The sequence below is a fragment of the Oncorhynchus gorbuscha genome, linkage group LG12 (genome assembly GCF_021184085.1).
Source record: "Oncorhynchus gorbuscha isolate QuinsamMale2020 ecotype Even-year linkage group LG12, OgorEven_v1.0, whole genome shotgun sequence".
Taxonomy (NCBI): Eukaryota; Metazoa; Chordata; class Actinopteri; order Salmoniformes; family Salmonidae; genus Oncorhynchus; species Oncorhynchus gorbuscha.
This window is the reverse complement of record NC_060184.1, coordinates 70,801,729-70,823,538: the sequence shown is the minus strand read 5'-3', so window position 1 is coordinate 70,823,538 and position 21,810 is coordinate 70,801,729. Positions and strand designations below refer to the sequence as shown.

At 43.2% G+C, this 21,810-nt stretch overlaps 1 protein-coding gene across 3 annotated transcripts in view; it reads left to right on the top strand.

The window, feature by feature from the left end:
• Positions 1-21,810, top strand: part of dpp6a (dipeptidyl-peptidase 6a) — a 345,755-nt gene that overhangs the window by 92,695 nt on the left and 231,250 nt on the right. Inside the window, exon 1 of one of the 3 annotated variants that reach the window (XM_046292855.1) lies at positions 3,718-3,969. The exons of the other annotated variants lie outside the window; for them this stretch is intronic. Within the exon in view, the coding sequence (XP_046148811.1) occupies positions 3,916-3,969 (54 nt within the window). The 5' untranslated portion in view covers positions 3,718-3,915. Of the gene's footprint in view, positions 1-3,717; positions 3,970-21,810 lie in introns of those variants that run through there. 3 annotated transcript variants of the gene reach the window in all.

The window sequence follows — 21,810 nt, the reverse complement described above, 5'->3', positions numbered from 1 at the left end:
GGCTCAAACACATTAAGAAGGAAAGACATTTCACAAATTAACTTTTAACAAGTGACACCTGTTAATTTAAACGGATTCCAGGTGACAACTTCATGAAGCTGGTTAAGAGAATGCCAAGAGTGTGCAAAGCTCTAAAATATATTTAGATTTGATTCGATATATGTTATTTCATAGTAGAAAATGTGTATAAATGTGTGTATAAATGATAATGGAGCTAAATTCATACAGTTTGTTGACTGTGTCTAGCTCACTAATAATCACAGCAATGAAAGTTAGACAGTCAGGGAGCATCAAATTCAAAAACGATGGAGGACAATTGTTTGCACACCTTCGTCAGAGCACTCAGTGATGTTCAATATATGTTGCTCTGCAATAAGGAATTCAGTGAATGATGATAATTGACTGATCAGTTGGAGCAGACGTAAGCGTTGAACGTTGAAGTGAGAACATTAAACATTTGCACAACACTTTAATAGTCATGGTGGATAATTATAAGGGGTGTGTGTTTGCCCACACACAATAGCCAAGCTGTTGTCATTTGCTGGATACAAGAATACAAACTCAACAAAATTACATTTCTCAATTCAACTATTCTCACTTGATGTTTGACTACGACTATGAATACTCATATTTGTCATTCACAGGGACCTGAGCTATTCTTAAATATTTTCCTTTCATTTTTCAAGTGCCGTTTCCTGTACTAGCTATTGGCTGTGTCAACCTCCGAAACGCAGACCTCCCAGAGAAATGTGCTGGGCTTGCATCTGTGTCAGTCTCCCAGATGGACCTGCTGAGATTGTGCTGCAGGTTTTCTCCAAATCTCTCAAAGATCCAACCCTCGGGCATAATACCTGAATATCCATAATTGCTGTGGATATTAGCCGAAAATGCTGTGTTTCCATACATTATTGATGAGCCACTTCCACTTAAAACCTTTCAGAATATAGATGTATGCTCTTAATTTGATCAATCTTTTGTTGCTGATAATTTTTTCTACAAAGCAGGAAAAGCAAACTTGTAGTGTATTTGAGTTTTTGAAAGGCTTCTAAAGTTTGTCATTTCCATTTAGATATTTCAGACTTGATTTGCCCAAATAAAGTATTTATCAACCTCTACAAAAATGTCCATTAATTATAATCCACATAATAATTCACATTTCCTATTGCTGTAGGATTATTTTACTACTGTAGCAAACTGGCTCAAATTAAGATCCTACATCTGTATGTGTGGTGTTCTGTGATTTATTTCTGTTTTGTTCTCCAGATGTTATTTGCCACTGCTGTCTGTTGGTCTTTTTATCAATCACTTCACACTTCTGTATTTATGTACTGTATGTGTCATCATCATCTAGTCTTACCCTTGTCAATGGTGACTTGTAAATTACTTGAAGTTAACTCAAACCTTCATATTTTAGTTTATATCAGAGTAACATCAAGGTTGTGTGATGCATTGGGTGACCACATGTCCCGGGACAGTCCCGCATTTTGTACCTTTGTCCCTTAACCAAACAATCAAGTCCCGTATTTTGAATTTAGAATTTACATTCTAACCTGTCTCTTTTGCAGTCACGTTGCGCTTAGGACAAGATATACCCAGAGTGTACAAAACATTAAGAACACCGGCTCTTCCCATGACATAGACTGACCAGGTGAATCCAGGTGTAAGCTATGATCCCTTATTGATGTCACTTGTTAAATCCACTTCTATCAATGTACATGAAGGGGAGGCGACATGTCAACTAAATATTTTTAAGCCTTGAGACAATTAAGACATGGATTGTGTATGTGTGCCATTCAACGTGTGACTGGGTAAGACAAAATGTTCAAGTGCCTATGGTAGTAGGTGCCAGGCTCACCGGTTTGTGTCAAGAACTGCAACGCTGCTGGGTTATTCACGCTCAACAGTTTCCTGTGTGTATCAAGAATGGTTCTCCAACCAAAGGACATCCAGCCAAGTTGACAACTGTGTGAAGTTGTTGAAGTCAATGTGGGCCAGCATCCCTGTGCAACGCTTTTGACACCTTGTAGTATCCATGCCCTGATGAATTGAGCCTGTTCTGAGGGCAAAAGGGGGAAAAACTCAATATTAGGAAGGTGTTCTTAATGTTTTGTACCCTCAGTGTATATCATCAGGATGTGGTACAGGTGATGTAATCCAATCGTTGATAAGATCTGATATTCTGCAAATCGTAATCCGAGAAGTAGGCCATTGCCATATCATTAACCAATCACATTTGTCAAATCCTTTTGCCTAAATTCCAGCAACACTTGCATAGGACAGTAAACCACTTTCAAAAAGCGTGCTTCTAAGGAAGAGCTATGTATTAGTAAATAGCTGTATTAGACTGAAAGATACATCTTCTGCGAAATTACCTTATAACATGTTTATTATTAGCTAATTCAACATATTTGTTGCAAATTCACTCAGTTACGTTTTAAAGATCTCCCTTTGTAACTGTTTACATTGCCTGAGAACAACCAGAAATGTTTCCTTGGCCAAATATTCCCTGATTTTCATAACAAAAGACACACGTGGTCTCTCTTTTCTGCTTCACCAAATTTCGCACGAGCTCGGCAAGAGTCCTACGCTACATGCGCTTCAATTAGCTTGCAGAGGGAAGGAGATGTGTAGGGCTACACTCTCCCTAGATTGTCCCCCAAAATCATCCCGTGTCCATAATTTTGGTATTTTAAATGTGGTCACCCTAGTGATGTTCAACCAGTCTCTATGGATAGGTCTCTGTGTTGTGTGGAATGATAAACAGCATTTATAGAAAGCTGAGATTACTTGTTACAGACACGTATGCTTCACTCATCTTTTGGAAGAAACTCAATCTTTTTCCAAGCCCACCTTTCTACCCCCTCTCTCATCTCCAGTCCTCCTCGTGCCCCTCATTTAGTGGAAGCGCCTTTGCTGAGGCTGCCAGTGTTGTGCCAGCATAAATTGGTTGCTTTTTTCCCTTTTGGCACTTTGACTCGCAATGCCCCTGCCTAAAGTGCTACATAAATAAATCTGCATCTCGTATTACGCCAGGGACCTATCCTCGGAGGAGGTGGCGTAATTTCAGACTTGCAACGCAGCGTACATAAATATCACTGGCGCTTTATCACAGCCTAACACTGGGACTGATTTAAAATGATCAATTTGAATTGATCCATTGTTTGGCAGGCAGCATCAGATATGTGAATGGAGACACATAGAAACACGCACACAACCACCATCTTCCTCTTCAGTTAAATACTCTGACTCGCTCTCTCTCACATGATCATACAATCCCTTTCATTCGCTGAGTCAATCGTACACACATACATGCTAGCACACACACCCACACACTTTAAAAGAAAAGCCTAATACTTTTATCTCACTAATGTTGCTATAGTACACTCTTGGCTCTGCATTCTGACAGATGCCTCCCCTATACCTAGCCTGCAGCTTAGGCTCAAAGCTCCAATTTAGCTCAGGTGCTGAACCCACCGAAAAATACCGCTGTGGGAAAGAGATTAACAGGGAGAGTGGGGAGAAGAGTGAGGAAAAAGAGGGTGGGAGTCAAGAGTTGAAAGAAAGAACGGATAAACCAAACAAAGGAATCGAGAGTCAATAACAAGGATCGAGAGACTTGGGGAGAGAGTTAAAGAGGGATAGAGAAATAACTATAGAGGGAGCGAGATAAAGGGGGAGCAAGAAAGACGACTAGAAGTGAGAGGCTGAAACGCATTCCAAACCCATCTCTCCTTGGGAACGGATCGCACAACGCTGAAGACAGGAACCTTGTCGCTGGAGAGAGAAAGTACAGCTTGGAGTGTGTGAGAGAGAGAGAGAGAGAGGGCTACGCTAATCCTCCCACTCCACACTAAAGACTTTCCTGGAGGGGGAGGCAGAGGAGTGCGTTTTGAAGAGTCCTGTGTCGATTCAGCCATGCTAATAGTCACCCAGATGCAACAGAATACCACCTGCTCCAAATCAGAAAAGGTAAGGGCTCGCCCCAACCGTCAATGCTCTTTAAATGTGGAATTGTAAGTTATTGCATATTGAAATGAATTTGGTTGCTAAATGCTTTGGTGAAGTTCACTGTCCCTGTTCTCTGTATGAAGACTACGTTCAAATGATTTGCACAATGATACCTTTATTTATGACTGCATTATAAGTAGTAGTTGTTCTTGGAAGTTGTTGCTGTATTCCCGCTAGGTGTGTGCATTGCCACTCCCGGCACCCACAAAGGCGATGGAGTTCGCAGGGGTGATGTTGCCCATTGGCATAGCCTGTAAAGGAGTCGGCAGCGTTTCAATAAGTTGAGGTGCAGCCCAAAAAAAATCACAAGAACATCCAAGAGAATGGAGCGCAACGCTCACTCACTATTAAAAGCTATTTTATTATACTTTTCTAGTTAAATGATATTCAGCTTTTAATTATGAACGAGAGTCACACCTTGATGCATTTGGCATAGGAGTGTGATGCAGGAGCTTTTTGCATCGGGCACAGTCATGGGCAGGTGGTTTGTTGATGGGATAGCGGCCCCCTTAATGCTAGCCTTCCAAACTCTCCTTCTCTCAAGGCTGGGAGTTAAATCAGGGGCTAGAGCTGCCTTGTGAAATCCTCCCCAGTCTAGTTATACACTGGACAAAACATTAAGAACACCTGCTCTTTTCATGACATAAACTGACCAGGTGAAAGCTATGATCCCTTATTGATGGTACATGTTAAATCCACATAAAATCAAACTTTATTTGTCACATGCGCTGAATACAAGTGTAGACCTTACCTTGAAATGCTTACTTACAAGCCCTTAACCAACAGTGTATTTCAAGAAGAGTTAAGAAAATATTTACCAAATAAACTAAAGCAACACAATTAAATAATAATACAAAGTAACACAATAAATAACAATAACGAGGCTATATATAGGGAGTACCGGTACCGAGTCAGTGTGCTGGGGTACAGGTCAGTTGAGGTAATTTGTACATGTAGGTAGGTGTTAAGTGACTATGCATTCATAGGGGGGGTCAATGTTATAGTCCGGGTGGCCATTTGATGAATTGTTCAGCATTGTTATGGCTTGGGGGTGGAAGTTGTAAAGGAACCTTTTGGTCCTCAAATTCATAGATGGCGCTATGGATGCAAAGATGGACAGATCATGAGATTCAATTGTGGTTTTAATTTTAAACAAAAGTTCCACTGTAGTTGGAGTTTTATACATGGTGTGTTTTCAAAGAATCCAGGCCCAGAGTGGTGCGGTATGTTCCACACTCCAGAACAGAGCTTAGGCATTTAGATATTTTAAGATGGGCCAACACTACAGGGTCAGAAAAGAAACAATTCACCTGTCCCAATTTGGCTCCCTACCCCTATCCCTTAAAGGGAAATGGAAACACTAGGCTTTAGAACACCAGTTAACTGTAACAAAATCCTATAAATAGAGATCTTTCTCTGTTAAATCCACATTAGTATTAGTGGATTGAATACATATCTTTGCTTAGCTATACTTCCTGAAGTGTTTCCATTTCCCTTTAACCTCAAACATTATGCTGTGGGATTATTTAACATGCTCTTTGAAGAGGTAGGGTTTTAGATGTTTTCTGAAGATGGGCAGGGACTCCGCTGTCCTGGCTTCAGGGGGAAGCTGGTTCTACCGTTGGGGTGCCAGGACAGAGAAGAGCTTGGAGTTGGGCTGAGCGGGAGGTGGCAGAATGGAGTGCTTGGGTTGGGGTGTATGGTTTTAGCATAGCCTGAAAGTAGGCAGGGGCTCATCACTAATGTGATCAACCAGGATCTACTGTCATCCCTTGTCAAGTCAAATCAAATGTTATTTCTCACATGCGCCGAATACAACATACCGTAAAATACTTACAAACCCTTAACCAACAACGCAGTTCAAGCAATAGAATGAATAAAATATTTACTAAATACGCAAGGGTAAAAAAATAAATCTAATCAATCAAAAAGTAACACTAAATGTAAATAACAATAACGAGGCTCTATACAGGGGGTACCGGTACCTAGTTAGTCAGGGGGCACAGGTTAGTTAGTCCTTAAACCTGAGGTCACCTCTACTAAGATCAGATGACGCAGAGCTCAACGGCAGCCATAATGTAATATGGAGAGACTTATAGGTTATTGATGTGCAAGCTTTAATATAAGGCTTCACATTCCCACCTCATACATCCCCCGAGCATGTAACATCACTCCTTTTCGTTAAGACGTATCATTTCCCAGCTAATGCATCTAATTCCACTCTGTCTCTCTCACACTACAGTACTCCCATGAAATATAGTGCCCCAGCTCGGACCGAGCTGATCTTTGTACAATGATCATGCTGCAACTCTGGTGGGGAGATAAGTCCCAGGTTTAGAGATGCTGGTTGGTGGTTTATTTGGGAGTGGAACGTGGTGATTTATTCTAGGAGGATGAACTGTGTTTGTAATGTAGTCATTTGGAAGTGAGATGGTTTCTGCTAGTATAGAGAGGTGCAGGACTAGCTGTGGCTATTGAGGGCCAGTGTCGTAGGGCAGCATTTCCCAAACGTTAGTGCAATCCGGGATCCTTGGGACGTCCTTACCCTAAGTTAACCATGACCCTCACCTAACCCCAACCTTAACCCTTATCTTAACCATTTAAATGTCAAGGATCCCAGATAGCAAGGACCTTTCTCAAACCTCTCCTCAGGGACCCCAAGCCTTTACATGATCTATTTCAGAACTAACTGGTTCAACGTGTCAACTAATCATCATCAAGCCCTTGACTAGTTGAATCGGGTGTAGTGCTAGCCAGGTGTGATGGTTCAGGGCAACAACAAAATTGTGAAACATCTGAATGTCCCAGAAGCGAAGTTTGAGAAACACTGCTATAGGGATCCTTCTGTTTGGTTTAGACCTGTATTCCATCCAGAAATGGTCTGTACAGAGAGAAATGCAAGATTGTGAAGAGAATTACTGGGGAGTGGAAAACACAAAAACAAATAGTCATTTCATCATTTTCTCTCATTACAAAATGTAAAATGTAAGACATATCAACGGATAGAATAAGAATAAGGGGGTTTTCTTAGAGAACATTCGTCTCCCGGGCAGATTCCTCCTGGCCTTTATAGTCATAATTCTCCACAAACAAATCGATAATGACTTTAGGCCTGTTGCTTTTGTTGTCACTCACACCACCTTTTCCTTCTCCTGGCCTGAATACCAAATGAAAAAGCAAGGCATAAAATTGAATAATGTGGAATTAAATGCATAGATTTTTCCAAAGTAAAGCATTAGCTAAAGTTTTTTAGGTCAATTGAATCGGCCCTGACTCAAGAATTTGACGGGACTTGCTACCACAACAAATTAAAAAGCTGTCAAATAATGGAGGAAGTTTTGGGTAGTAATTGAAGCTTTGCACAAGCAAGGATCGTTACGCTGCGGTTAGACATGCTTCTAGCAAGCAGAGGTGTATATCTGTGCGTGTGAAGAATTTAATTTCATAGATTTATTAGAGGGTTCCTTGTAAGGTACTGGGGAAAATATGTAAATGCTGTAAATATTTATTTACAAATATTGTGTTCCATTCTTTGATAATGGAAGCAAAGGGGGACTCTGAACTTCTGAAATAATTTATATTATCTTATTTCTTCCACTATAGCCTCTACTTTTATAGTCTCCCTCTCCTCCTTCTCCCCAATCTCTACCTCTCCTCCTTCTCCCACTCTACCTTGCCTCCCACTCTACCTCTCCTCACTCTCTACCTCTCCACCTTTCCCCACTCTCTACCTCTCCACCTCTACCCACTCTACCTTGATCCCACTCTACCTCGCCCCACTCTCTACCTCTCCACCTTTCCCCGCTCTCTACCTCTCCACCTCTCCCCACTCTACCTTGATCCCACTCTACCTCGCCCCACTCTCTACCTCTCCACCTTTCCCCGCTCTCTACCTCTCCACCTCTCCCCACTCTACCTTGATCCCACTCTACCTCGCCCCACTCTCTACCTCTCCATCTCTCCCCACTCTACCTTGCCTCCCACTCTATCTCTCCCCGCTCTGCTCTCTACTTCTCCACCTCTCCCTGCTCTCCACCTCTCTACTCCTCCCATTCTCTACATCTCCACCTCACCAACTCATATTTTCAGGACATCTGGAGGTACTAATAAAATGAGGTTTGGGTGCTAAAAACAAAAAATTAACCAGGGAGGTGCAGCCAGGCAGGCAGCTTCCTGGTCTAACTGCTAATCTACATGTCCTGCAGGCTCCCGGTGACATTGCTACACAAGGATATACCATGACATTTGAAATTCTTAATTTAATATAATAATAATATAATAACATATATTTTTAATGTAGCTTTTATGATGTGTGCCCCATAAAGACATAGCTTGTTGTTGGCACCAGTCAGGGGCTCCATGTGTAGCAATGAGAAGTGGGAGGTCTCTAATTAATGTAAAATGGAATTAAAATGATGGAATTAAGTTAGCTAAATGAGAAGGAGTAGGCTACAATGAGCAACCGACAGGTAGGCTGTTGTTTAATCTGAATGGAGTTGTTGTAGACAAGGACGGGAGCTCAGCAAAATAGCCTAGTTAGCTACCTAGCTAACATCTGGCTAATAAATATAGCTTCTTTACATTGATTTGATGCAGTAAAGGCAGGCACTGCCAGATGGGATGATATATAACCTATGGCATTTACACATTTGTCTAGTTAGTGACTACTTTTCTCTCTCCCACCTGTGTCACACCCACCACCAGGGTTCCTGGGTATAGCCCAATTATTATTATGTTTGCTGTAAGAGAGAAGTTACCACATGAGGGAGAAGTAAGCAACTAGCTAGTGCTGTTAGTCCATTGTTCAACGTCTCACATCACACAGGGGCGGCAGGGTAGCCTAGTGGTTAGAGCGTTGGACTAGTAACCGCAAGGTTGCAAGTTCAATCCCCCGAGCTGACAAGGTACAAATCTGTTGTTCTGCCCCTGAACAGGCAGTTAACCCACTGTTCCTAGGCCGTCATTGAAAATAAGAATTTGTTCTTAACTGACTTGCCTGGTTAAATAAAGGTAAAATTAAAATAAATAAAAAAACTTGTCATCAGTGATGCAGTGGTAAAAATATAGGTGGGTAAACTGGGAATCAAACCCAGTACCCTGCTGTTGCAAGCACCATGCTCTTCCAATTGAGCTACATAGGACCATAACAAAAAGAACTGAGTCTGGCTTTCAATTTACTCTTGAAAGTTATAATAGTAGAATGCACAAGCTGACATTTCAAAATTGGGTAGTGCTATATCAGTTTTCCTCATCATGGTAGTCATTTCATATCTTAGTGAGCTATTTATAACTTGTCTAGATCAACTAGCCCATGTCAGCTAATGTTTTTTAGCTTGTTTTTTTAGCTCATAGATTTTGTAGAAATGTTTGAGTCACTCTTATATCACATGAATACACATTAGACATGGCAAAATGTTTCAAATTGAAAGTAGATGAGCTTTAAGACTGCACATTTTCTCTGCACCCCATGACAAAATGTGGATAATTGAAGGAAATGAGAGGTGTGTACAGTTTGCAACAGGAACAGTGCTTGTGCCCAAAGAAATAGATGTGGCACTCACTCGCATGGGGCCACGGGATGCTCCCCAATGCTGGAAGGGGAGGCTGAGTGAAAAAGTTTTGGAACCCCTTACACCACACCATTGTTTGTCATGACGTGTTCGCGTGCTGCTCTCCTCTCACTCACTCACTCACTCACTCACTCACTCACTCACTCACTCACTCACTCAGCTGCCTGCAAGTGCTCTATCAACACCCCTCAGGCCCTCCCTTCTCACCACTCACCCAGCAGCCTGCCTCACTGCCTGCAGGTATCAGTGAAATGAATTATTAATATATAAAAAATAAAATAAGAGAGAAATGCCATTGCGGCCGTGGTGCAATTTAGAAGTAGCCAGAAAACTGCAACCCGCGACCAATACATTTCTACCCGTAACACAATTTGCTGGGAAAACCGTGACACAGCACAGGCCCCTGCCCATCCCCCGCCCTGGCGCAGCTTGCACCTTATCTCCCGAGTTGTGCAGGCTGCGCAGCAGTTTCAACAAAGGAAACATAATAATAACGCTTTTCGACTATCCGGGTATCCGAAAAATGTCATGATATTATTCAAATAGTGAAATTATTTCAAATGCCCATCCCTAATTGCTAGCAAACAAACCTATCCCCAGCCATGGACAACCAAGGTCCCGAAAGGACATTGGCCCCATAGAAATATAATACATTTCTATGATTTACCCATCCCCAAACTAGTTTCCAAAATGAGGGGTGTATTCATGAGTTAGATTCTGTTGTTAAACGTTTTGTCTGTTGCAAAACATTTTGCCAACAGAAACCATTACCCAAAACGAAAATGAAAGTTACTATTGGAAAAATGTATGTAGGTCCTTCCCCGTTTCGTTTTGTTTGTTCTGTTTACTTCCGTTTAGTTCCTAGAGTAAATGGTAAACTAATTCTGTTGCAAAACGTTTTGCAAGATACAAAACATTTCGCAATTGAATCCGACTAATGAATACATCCCAGGGTTGGGCACCCCTCACATATATTCACTATGGCAAATCTGAACAAAGCACCTTTGAAAAATGTAAACCATATGTGTACACTTATTTAAGTGGCTATATTTTGGAAACATTTTAGTTAGTTTATAGAATAGTGGGAGATAACGGAGAAGAATAGTGGGAGATAACATAACTGTATTTTTCTCCCATCCTTGTGCTTGCACATAGCCTACATCTCGCTCTCCAATGTTTTCCCACACACACAATCCCTCCCTCCTCACCCCCTACCCTCTCTGTCCCTCTAAATTTCCCAGGGACTTTATCTTGCCCATTTCGAATAGGATTGGGACTCAATTTGCCCTGCTTCATGTCAGTGTGCTACAGAATTCCACAGTTGATTCCGACACATCATAAAACTGCACAGTGGGCAAAATGGTTTATTGAAACTTTTCCCCCATTTGTCATTTATAAAATTTTGTTTACTTCATGATGGATGTACTGTTTTTTTCCCATTAGAGTGCTGGTATTGGGCATAATGGAGGTGTCAATCACCATATGTGTTTTATTTTGATTGGTGTAGGTCAGTGGGTGTTGTGGTGAAACCAATGACGGGACCTATTAATTTCACCTTTTGGCTTTAAGACCGACACGGTCAAGCTCTGGCACCTTCAATCTCTATATGTCAATCAAACCAGCCGCTACTGGTGGCCAAACACACTCTCTGAAAAACACACACACACACACACACACACACACACACACACACACACACACACACACACACACACACACACACACACACACACACACACACACACACACACACACACACACACACACACACACACACACACACACACACACACACACACACACACACACACACACACGCATCATGCTTTATACTTAAGGATTGCCACCTCATGAGGAGATAAGCGTAGCCATCTTTGTGTCAGATACATTTTCTAGACCATGTCACGTTCATGAAACATCGCAGGCGCTTCCAGGGGGGTTACATGTAACAGCCAGTATTATGGGGGCTAAGTTTCTACCCTTTAACTCGGGGTGTACAGCAGTCCCAAATATCCTGGGTAATGGCAGTATTGATCCTCAACATCTGAAGCCAAGGAATAAAGGTTGAGGTGTGTGACAGAATTCTGAGTGAGATATGGGGCGCAGAGAGAAATGGGACAAGAGAGGATAAATTCATGGGCTTTTTCTCTCTCGATCCCTCGCTCCATCGCTCTCCCCTGCTGACAGTCTGCTCCATTCCCTTTCTAAGAGATATTTTTTTTATTTTCCCCCTGATATTCTGATACTTTCCCTCCTCAAACGTCTCAACTTCCTTTAAACTTTGTATGAGGGAATTTCACTTTTATGACTTCTACCTAGTTGCCAATCATTTACATGGTGCTGCTGTCATTGCTACCATGAATACATTGTTACTCACTGTACATACTGCTACTGTAAAGACACTAATACTCACTGTACCCACTGTAGCAATCAAATGAGTCTGTCACTGGTGATGGAGGAAAGGAGCATTCTGAAACACATTGTTGGCTGTGTTCTAATTCTGTCCCATCAATCTTTGACTCATTTAACCCAATAGAAAAGTTTTACTGAGGACAGAAGAGAGCATCCATTGGGAGAAATAGTGTTTAAGAGACTTATTTTCTGCATCAGGCAGTAGAAGAGTAGATTAAGAGTTTTAGTAATTGTTTGGATACACAGTTTATTGTGTTAGGCTGATAACATTTGGCATTTACCATGTTTTAATGCAGAGTTAATGGAATCAGTAGACCGATCCCAGTTTCTGATTACCAATTTAGGACAGAGAACTTGCGTTATGAATTTAATTTTGGATTGAAAGAAATTCCTCTGTCTCACAGTAATGACCCTTTTCAATTGTTGTTGCAGGGTCAGTGTATACTGAATGCATCGTCTTGCTATTGTTGATAGTCATATATGATATGTTGTTCAATGTCACCCATCTCTCATTTAGCCTAACTGTTGGGCTTCTTCGTTGGCCTGTCATTTAAGGTAACAGGGTGATTGACCACCCTGAGTACTGTGTGTGTGTGTGTGTGTGTGTGTGTGTGTGTGTGTGTGTGTGTGTGTGTGTGTGTGTGTGTGTGTGTGTGTGTGTGTGTGTGTGTGTGTGTGTGTGTGTGTGTGTGTGTGTGTGTGACCGACTGTCAGTCTGCCAGTCGCTGTCAGAGAGCTGCCACTGCACCACACCTCCTCCCTAGGAGCCAGGCTCTTTTCCCCCATGTCCCCAGTTTGGGAGACATGGATCCACAATCTGCTTCTGTCTGGAAAAGCTGAGTTCCTTTGGGAGACGGTAGATTAGATATGTGTAGCTCACATAATGCAGAGCGGAATTAGATAACATCCATCATATAGAATGGAGATGGACAATACCTTACCGGGCCTAAATCGGCAAGGATGGTCTCTGAGAGGAATCTCAGAAAGCATTTCTGATTTGAGAGACTCATAGGAATAAGGGATGTATTGGAGAGATTTTGTTTTATTGAACTAGTAAATTTTTCCCCGATGTATGTATTTCTGTATCAGATTGGAATGTAGTGCACTGACTGATAGGTGATACATTAGGAAAGGACATGGGTTGGTATAGGAAATATCCACCATGAATGTATCCTCTCTTGTCCTATTTCTCTCTGCGCCCCATATCTCACTCAGAATGCTGTCACACACCTCAGCCATTATTCCTTGGCTTCAGATGTCGAGGAGCAATACTGCCATTACCCAGGATAGTTGGGACTGCTGTACACCCCGAGTTAAAGGGGATGTGGGAAATATATTACAACCGGGGGAAAAAAGTAAGAATAAATGTAAATGTGCATAAACACATAAATACACCATTATCCATCCACTAGGTGCCAGTGTTGATTTGTTTTGTGGAAACGGCTTCATGTGTCCAGTCCACTCGGCTGCAACGAAGAGTTGAATGTGTCGTGTTTGCCCAGGCAATGGGCCAGTGTGCATAGAATAGGTTAAGCTGTTGTCTGAGGCAAATATGCTTCATGATGTGACAGTTCGGGTTCCACTGACAGCGGCAACATCCATGTCATATGCATGTTTCTGATCCTGTACCACAGACAGCGACATCACTACTTTACCTTGTGGTGCCTTTACTAACTGCTGTTATTTGTACTGCTCTATATCTACACATGAACATGGAAAATGCCATCAATGGATAGTTGTAGACATTTGCACTCAACAGTAATCTAAAGAATAAAGGGTTGGGCCTACAGTTGCTTTTACTCAGTGTAGATGATAACTAGGCACATAAGTCTTACTGCAGAGGAATCCCTACAGTTCTAGGACTGTAAGTACCATGCCCCTGTTCTGCACCTGGACTTGGCTCATGTTCTCTGTCTGCTATTGAGATGTGAGATGGCACTCTAGAGCACACCAGATAGGCCAATTCCTTCTCCCCCGATAACCACCCTGCCTGGGATGCAGCGATGCCCTCTTTTTAAGCTCTGTGGTTGAATCCATTCCCCACAGAGCCAGGTTTAGTGAAAGAAGCTAGATCCACCTTTAGCTACTGCACCACAGGGGACTGCTGCTCAAATGAAATCACATTTACTGTGTATTCTATCCACATCTCCTAGCCTAGCACTTTATAGGTTTGGTGGGGGAGATGGGGAAGGAAAGGAAATGAGGTGAGGAGGTGAGATATAGTGAGAGTGAGAGAGAATTCAAAGGTTGTTGGTTGAAGGCTTGTAAGTAAGCGCATGTGACAGCTAGCTAGCAAGCAAACGTAGCTACACACAATAATGCCAAAGACAATATCAGCATGTGAAGTAACTAGTTAGCTGTAAAATCGGCTAAACAAACTAGGAGTCTACAATCTCACCATGTTCAACCTGCAGATCGATGTGCCTCAGAGTGGATCTGACATTCACAATGGCAGATATACTTTTGAGGAGATGGGAAACGTTGCCTATGCTACGTCAATGGGCCGCACAGTGTATTCTGGGCAATTCTGAGACAAGTAGCACTCTCCTTCATGGAGTGAATGGTAGTCTACTGGGCGCTAGGTCAAAAACCCAACATTAGCACAAATTTCGTCAGCAAAAGTTACAACATTACAAATCTTTTCTGAGATGTAAGATAATTAACTTGATATTTGTAGTATTGTATAGCTTTGAAATTGTGACATGATGTACTTTTGAGGAAAATAGGCAAGTTTCTCAACATTTATACTGACTTTGAGAAGGGATTGCGGTTACGATTAGCTTAGCAACCGCGTGACGCAGCATGACAACGTGAACGCGATTGGTCGACAGTTTGCTGGGTGGGGGGTTATATGTTCCTTTATTCTTTGAATTCCTAATTTCTATAATATCTCTGGCAACAGCACCATGCAATGCACCCTGGACTAAAGAAGCAGACAAATAGGGGAAATGTGTTAAACCCTCAGTTAAATTAAATTCCAAATTTCTCAAGGTTGGAATATCGCAAAAATATGATCAATGGCTCATTTGAGAGAAGACATTCTCCTGAGTTATGACATTGGCCAGTATTGAAATCGGACATGTATGATAGACGTTTTCCCCATCTAAACGTCTTACTAGGAGTAAGCTATTAGAGCTACCCATCCCGGATCCTGTATATTTGTCATCAGCAACCGCTTAATAGCATAGCACAACAGTCAAAAAATATTACTAGAAAATATTCATATTCATGAAATCACATGTGAAATATAGCGAAACACAGCTTAGCCTTTTGTTAATCACCCTGTCGTCTCAGATTTTGAAATTATGCTTTACAGCGAAAGCAATTCAAGCGTTTGTAAGTTTATCGATAGCCTAGCATAGCATTATGTACACTTAGCATCAGGAAGCTTGGTCACGAAAATCAGAAAAGCAATCAAATTATCCGTTTACCTTTGATGATCTTCGGATGTTTTCACTCACGAGACTCCCAGTTAGACAGCAAATATTCCTTTTGTTCTTTAAAGATATTTTTTTATATCCAAATACCTCCGTTAGTTTGGTGAGTTATGCCCAGGAATCCACCGGAAATAGCGGTCACGACAACGCAGACACAAATTCCAAATTATATCCATAATGTCAACAGAAACATGGCAAAGGTTTTTTATACTCAATCCTCAAGGTGTTTTTCAAATATCTATTCAATAATACACTGCTCAAAAAAATAAAGGGAACACTTAAACAACACAATGTAACTCCAAGTCAATCACACTTCTGTGAAATCAAACTGTCCACTTAGGAAGCAACACTGATTGACAATAAATTTCACATGCTGTTGTGCAAATGGAATAGAGAACAGGTGGAAATTATAGGCAATTAACAAGACACCCCCAATAAAGGAGTGGTTCTGCAGGTGGGGACCACAGACCACTTCTCAGTTCCTATGCTTCCTGGCTGATGTTTTGGTCACTTTTAAATGCTGGCGATACTTTCACTCTAGTGGTAGCATGAGACGGAGTCTACAATCCACACAAGTGGCTCAGGTAATGCAGCTCATCCAGGATGGCACATCAATGCGAGCTGTGGCAAGAAGGTTTGCTGTGTCTGTCAGCGTAGTGTACAGAGCATGGAGGCGCTACCCGGAGACAGGCCAGTACATCAGGAGATGTGGAGGAGGCCATAGGAGGGCAACAACCCAGCAGCAGGACCGCTACCTCCGCCTTTGTGCAAGGAGGAGCAGGAGGAGCACTGCCAGCGCCCTACAAAATGACCTCCAGCAGGCCACAAAAGTGCATGTGTCTGCTCAAATGGTCAGAAACAGACTCCATGGGGGTGGTATGAGGGCCCGACGTCCACAGGTGGGGGTTGTGCTTACAGCCCAACACTGTGCAGGACGTTTGGCATTTGCCAGAGAACAACAAGATTGGCAAATTCGCCACTGGCGCCCTGTGCTCTTCGCAGATAAAAGCAGGTTCAGACTAAGCACATGTGACAGACATGAAAGAGTCTGGAGACGCCGTAGAGAACGTTCTGCTGCCTGCAACGTCCTCCAGCATGACCGGTTTGGCGGTGGGTCAGTCATGGTGTGGGGGGCATTTCTTTGGGGGGCCGCACAGACCTCCATGTGCTCGCCAGAGGTAGCCTGACTACCATTAGGTACCGAGATGAGATCCTCAGACCCCTTGTGAGACCATATGCTGGTGCGGTTGGCCCTGGGTTCCTCCTAATGCAAGACAATGTTAGACCTCATGTGGCTGGAGTGTGTCAGCAGTTCCTGCAAGAGGAAGGCATTGATGCTATGGACTGGCCCGCCCGTTCCCCAGACCTGAATCCAATTGAGCACATCTGGGACATCATTTGTCTCCCTCCATCCACCAACGCCACGTTGCACCACAGACTGTCCAGGAGTTGGCGGATGCTTTAGTCCAGGTCTGGGAGGAGATCTCTCAGGAGACCATCCGCCACCTCATCAGGAGCATGCCCAGGCGTTGTAGGGAGGTCATACAGGCACGTGGAGGCTACACACACTACTGAGCCTCATTTTGACTTGTTTTAAGGACATTACATCAAAGTTGGATCAGCCTGTAGTGTGGTTTTCCACTTTAATATTGAGTGTAACTCCAAATCCAGACCTCCATGGGTTGATACATTTGATTTCCATTGATAATTTATGTGTGATTTTGTTGTCAGCACATTCAACTATGTAAAGAAAAAAGTATTTAATAAGAATATTTCATTAGGCCGTCAATTATATGCATATTCTATCATCTGGTCCTGAGAAATAGGCCGTTTACTTTGGGAACGTTATTTTTCCAAACATAAAAATAGTGACCCCTAGCTTCAAGAGGTTATTAACTTACAGTGTCGTGAGAGAGACTTTATCACAGTGCTACGTCATACCGGACAGATTTCTGCCTGCTTGTTCGGCAGTATCTCAGATACACATTAAATCATGAAATGACCCAGTGAATCGATAGAACATAACTCAGAGATGCACAAAAACAATATAACATTTCCTTTCCTTTCCTTTAAGTACTTTACACCACTGATGTTTGGACTAATGATTACACCCTAGATCAGCATAGATACAGGCAAGAGTGTGTAAGGCAGTATTTAATGTGTCACTGTCTGTCAGTTTGATTACTCCAAATCCTCTCTCGTCTAGGTTGTAGCAACATCATGATGGGTATAGGGGAAATTTGAGTATTATGCAGTAGCCTAAACCTATCGATTCTACATTGAGCTGGGTGAACAGAATATGAATGACAGTCATCCATGCTGTAATAGAAATAAGGCCATGCTTCTAAAAAAATGTTTTTACAAATCCTCCTTTCTATTAAACAGCACCAACTGCTGTGTATGTGTGTGTGTGTGTGTGTGTGTGTGTGTGTGTGTGTGTGTGTGTGTGTGTGTGTGTGTGTGTGTGTGTGTGTGTGTGTGTGTGTGTGTGTGTGTGTGTGTGTGTGTGTGTGTGTGTGTGTGTCTGTACTCTAACAAACTATTAGATGTATGTTAATGACTTGTGATTTTTTTTTTCAATTTTGGGGTGAATCTCAACACTCGTTGCCTCTGCACCACAGTCCCTGCAGGTAATGTTTTTGCAGGATGTATTGTTTACAGAGGCTTTTGCATATGCAAATCCCACAGTACTCAGCAGATGTCCTTATTCTAGGAACTCCTCTACCTGGAGTGTTCTGTATGCTATAGAGACAGCCAGGATTAGTTTTAGATTATTATGCTCTCTCCCAGGTACATGCTGGAAAATAGATCCTTCACACCATGCAGATGGGAGAGAGAGATTTTGATTTGGGTATCCAATTACTGCTTGAGGCAATACAAGTCAAAATCATCTTAGAAACTCTGCTCAGAAAATAGTTTTTTCGATATCACATTCGACACGCAAAAGCATACCTAACACTTTTTTTTGTTCAGTCCATAACAGAATAGCAGTTTAAGCTTCCCAGCTACAAAATTATGCTCCATGCTATGGTGCAGCTGCTTGCCGTGTAGATTTCTTAGGGTGGTATCTCAATAGTTGATAGTACCCCAGTCCCACTCCCAATAGTTAAGAAAGGCTGACTTTTACTATTAAAGTGAAGTTATTGTGACTCAGCCAAAATAATGTATTTGATATCTTTGGCCTTTGTCTGATGTGGTGTAAAATAAATGTCATTGTGGCACACAGATATTTTTTTCATTTGATTTAACCTTTATTTATTTATAATATCAAGTGTTTGACCAACATTCTGTGTCTTTTTACTGTCCCTATGACTGGGTTTTAATCGTTTTAAAATCATTAGTTTACCCAGTAATATAACTTTAACTGAATCGAGTGACAATACAACGGTCTTATAAATGTTGGTGATTTTCATACATTTTATTATCTCACCTGCCGCTTCGCCACATGGGGGCAGTCTTATACTATGGCACCTGCAGCGCCGGTGGAGACTGTGGGGAAAATATCATAAACTCGGAATACAGATTTCATGCACCCATGCAATCAATCTGCAAAGCACTGATAATTCCTTTTTTTGCTGACACAGCTTCGGTGTGTGTTTCTTTTTTATATGCTGTCGCTTGGATAAATGGGACAGAACTCGAGGGTTCCGTTTATTTGAGAGGTAATGAGTGATGTGGTATTTAAGTATTTCAACAGTTCTCTATCAGCGCCAGTCACTAATGCAAAGAGAGGTAGAGGGGGGGGGGGGGGCATTGCAGCTTATCTCTTTCAGCTTCGGATAACCATCGCTTTGTATGCTGTAAATGATTCATTCATTTTGGTTCAAGTTTGGAGGGCGCAGAAACCCGATTGCTGCGGCATCGAATAGGATGGAAAGGATCCATATTTCCCAAACGGTTTGAAGGATGAAACTACGTGCTGTGAATTCAGAGTAAGACCTCAACTAATTGTGGCTCGTTCTTGGACCTTCCTGTCTAATTTATTATCCTAAAAACCTGAAATGGGACAATATATTATCGAAAATATAATTTGACAATAATTGTGTTTGCTTGTTCAGGGCACCGATTCCGACCGTAAAAAGGACTCCCGTGCCTAAATCCAAGTTTTAAACAGCACGTTAATAAGACTACATCCCTACTTTACATTTTCCCTCTTGACATACTGTAGGGTTGTCTCCATAAACAATTATGGCTTCGATGTATCAGAGGTTCACGGGCAAGGTCAACACCAACAGATCTTTCCCCAACCCACCTGAGTCGAGCCATCTACTCGGCGGGCAAATCGTTGAAGACGAGAACGTGGTGAAGACTCCGCGACCGGGTCAAGATTTACGGCCCCGTTTCCAATACCAACGACAGAGGCGCGCATGCGAGGACGAGGAGGAGGATGTAAGAATACACATTTCGCCCCTCTTCATCTCTCCCTCTCTAGCCAGGTTCCCTTGTGCCCATCTAGTTAATCTGGTTGAAACGTCATCTCTTCCTCTCTAGCCAGGTTCCCTTGTGCCCATCTAGTTAATCTGGTTGAAACGTCATCTCTCCCTCTCTAGCCAGGTTCCCTTGTGCCCATCTAGTTAATCTGGTTGAAACGTCATCTCTCCCTCTCTAGCATTTACATTACATTTAAGTCATTTAGCAGACGCTCTTATCCAGAGCGACTTACAAATTGGTGCATTCACCTTATGACATCCAGTGGGACAGTCACTTAACAATAGTGCATCTAAAACTTAGGGGGGGGTGGGGTGAGAGGGATTACTTAACCTATCCTAGGTATTCCTTAAAGAGGTGGGGTTTCAGGTGTCTCCGGAAGGTGGTGATTGACTCCGCTGTCCTGGCGTCGTGAGGGAGTTTGTTCCACCATTGGGGGCCAGGGCAGCGAACAGTTTTGACTGGGCTGAGCGGGAGCTGTACTTCCTCAGTGGTAGGGAGGCGAGCAGGCCAGAGGTGGATGAACGCAGTGCCCTTGTTTGGGTGTAGGGCCTGATCAGAGCCTGGAGGTACTGAGGTGCCGTTCCCCTCACAGCTCCGTAGGCAAGCACCATGGTCTTGTAGCGGATCGAGCTTCAACTGGAAGCCAGTGGAGAGAACGGAGGAGGGGGTCCCTTGGGAAGGTTGAACACCAGACGGGCTGCGGCGTTCTGGATGAGTTGAAGGGGTTTAATGGCACAGGCAGGGAGCCCAGCCAACAGCGAGTTGCAGTAATCCAGACGGGAGATGACAAGTGCCTGGATTAGGACCTGCGCCGCTTCCTGTGTGAGGCAGGGTCTGCGGATGTTGTAGAGCATGAACCTACAGGAACGGGCCACCGCCTTGATTTAGTTGAGAACGACAGGGTGTTGTCCAGGATCACGCCAAGGTTCTTGGCGCTCTGGGAGGAGGACACAATGGAGTTGTCGACCGTGATGGCGAGATCATGGAACGGGCAGTCCTTCCCCGGGAGGAAGAGCAGCTCCGTCTTGCCGAGGTTCAGCTTGAGGTGGTGATCCGTCATCCACACTGATATGTCTGCCAGACATGCAGAGATGCGATTCGCCACCTGGTCATCAGAAGGGGGAAAGGAGAAGATTAATTGTGTGTCGTCTGCATAGCAATGATAAGAGAGACCATGTGAGGTTATGACAGAGCCAAGTGACTTGGTGTATAGAGAATAGGAGAGGGCCAAGAACAGAGCCCTGGGGGACACCAGTGGTGAGAGCTGGTGAGGAGACAGATTCTCGCCACGCCACCTGGTAGGAGCGACCTGTCAGGTAGGACGCAATCCAAGCGTGGGCCGCGCCGGAGATGCCCAACTCGGAGAGGGTGGAGAGGAGGATCTGATGGTTCACAGTATCGAAGGCAGCCGATAGATCTAGAAGGATGAGAGCAGAGGAGAGAGAGTTAGCTTTATGCTCCGTGATACAGAGGAGAGCAGTCTCAGTTGAATGACTAGTCTTGAAACCTGACTGATTTGGATCAAGAAGGTCATTCAGAGAGATAGCGGGAGAGCTGGCCAAGGACGGCACGTTCAAGAGTTTTGGAGAGAAAAGAAAGAAGGGATACTGGTCTGTAATTGTTGACATCGGAGGGATCGAGTGTAGGTTTTTTCAGAAGGGGTGCAACTCTCGCTCTCTTGAAGACGGAAGGGACGTAGCCAACGGTCAGGGATGAGTTGATGAGCGAGGTGAGGTAAGGGAGAAGGTCTCCGGAAATGGTCTGGAGAAGAGAGGAGGGGATAGGGTCAAGCGGGCAGGTTGTTGGGCGGCCGGCCGTCACAAGACGCGAGATTTCATCTGGAGAGAGAGGGGAGAAAGAGGTCAGAGCACAGGGTAGGGCAGTGTGAGCAGAACCAGCGGTGTCGTTTGACTTAGCAAACGAGGATCGGATGTCGTCGACCTTCTTTTCAA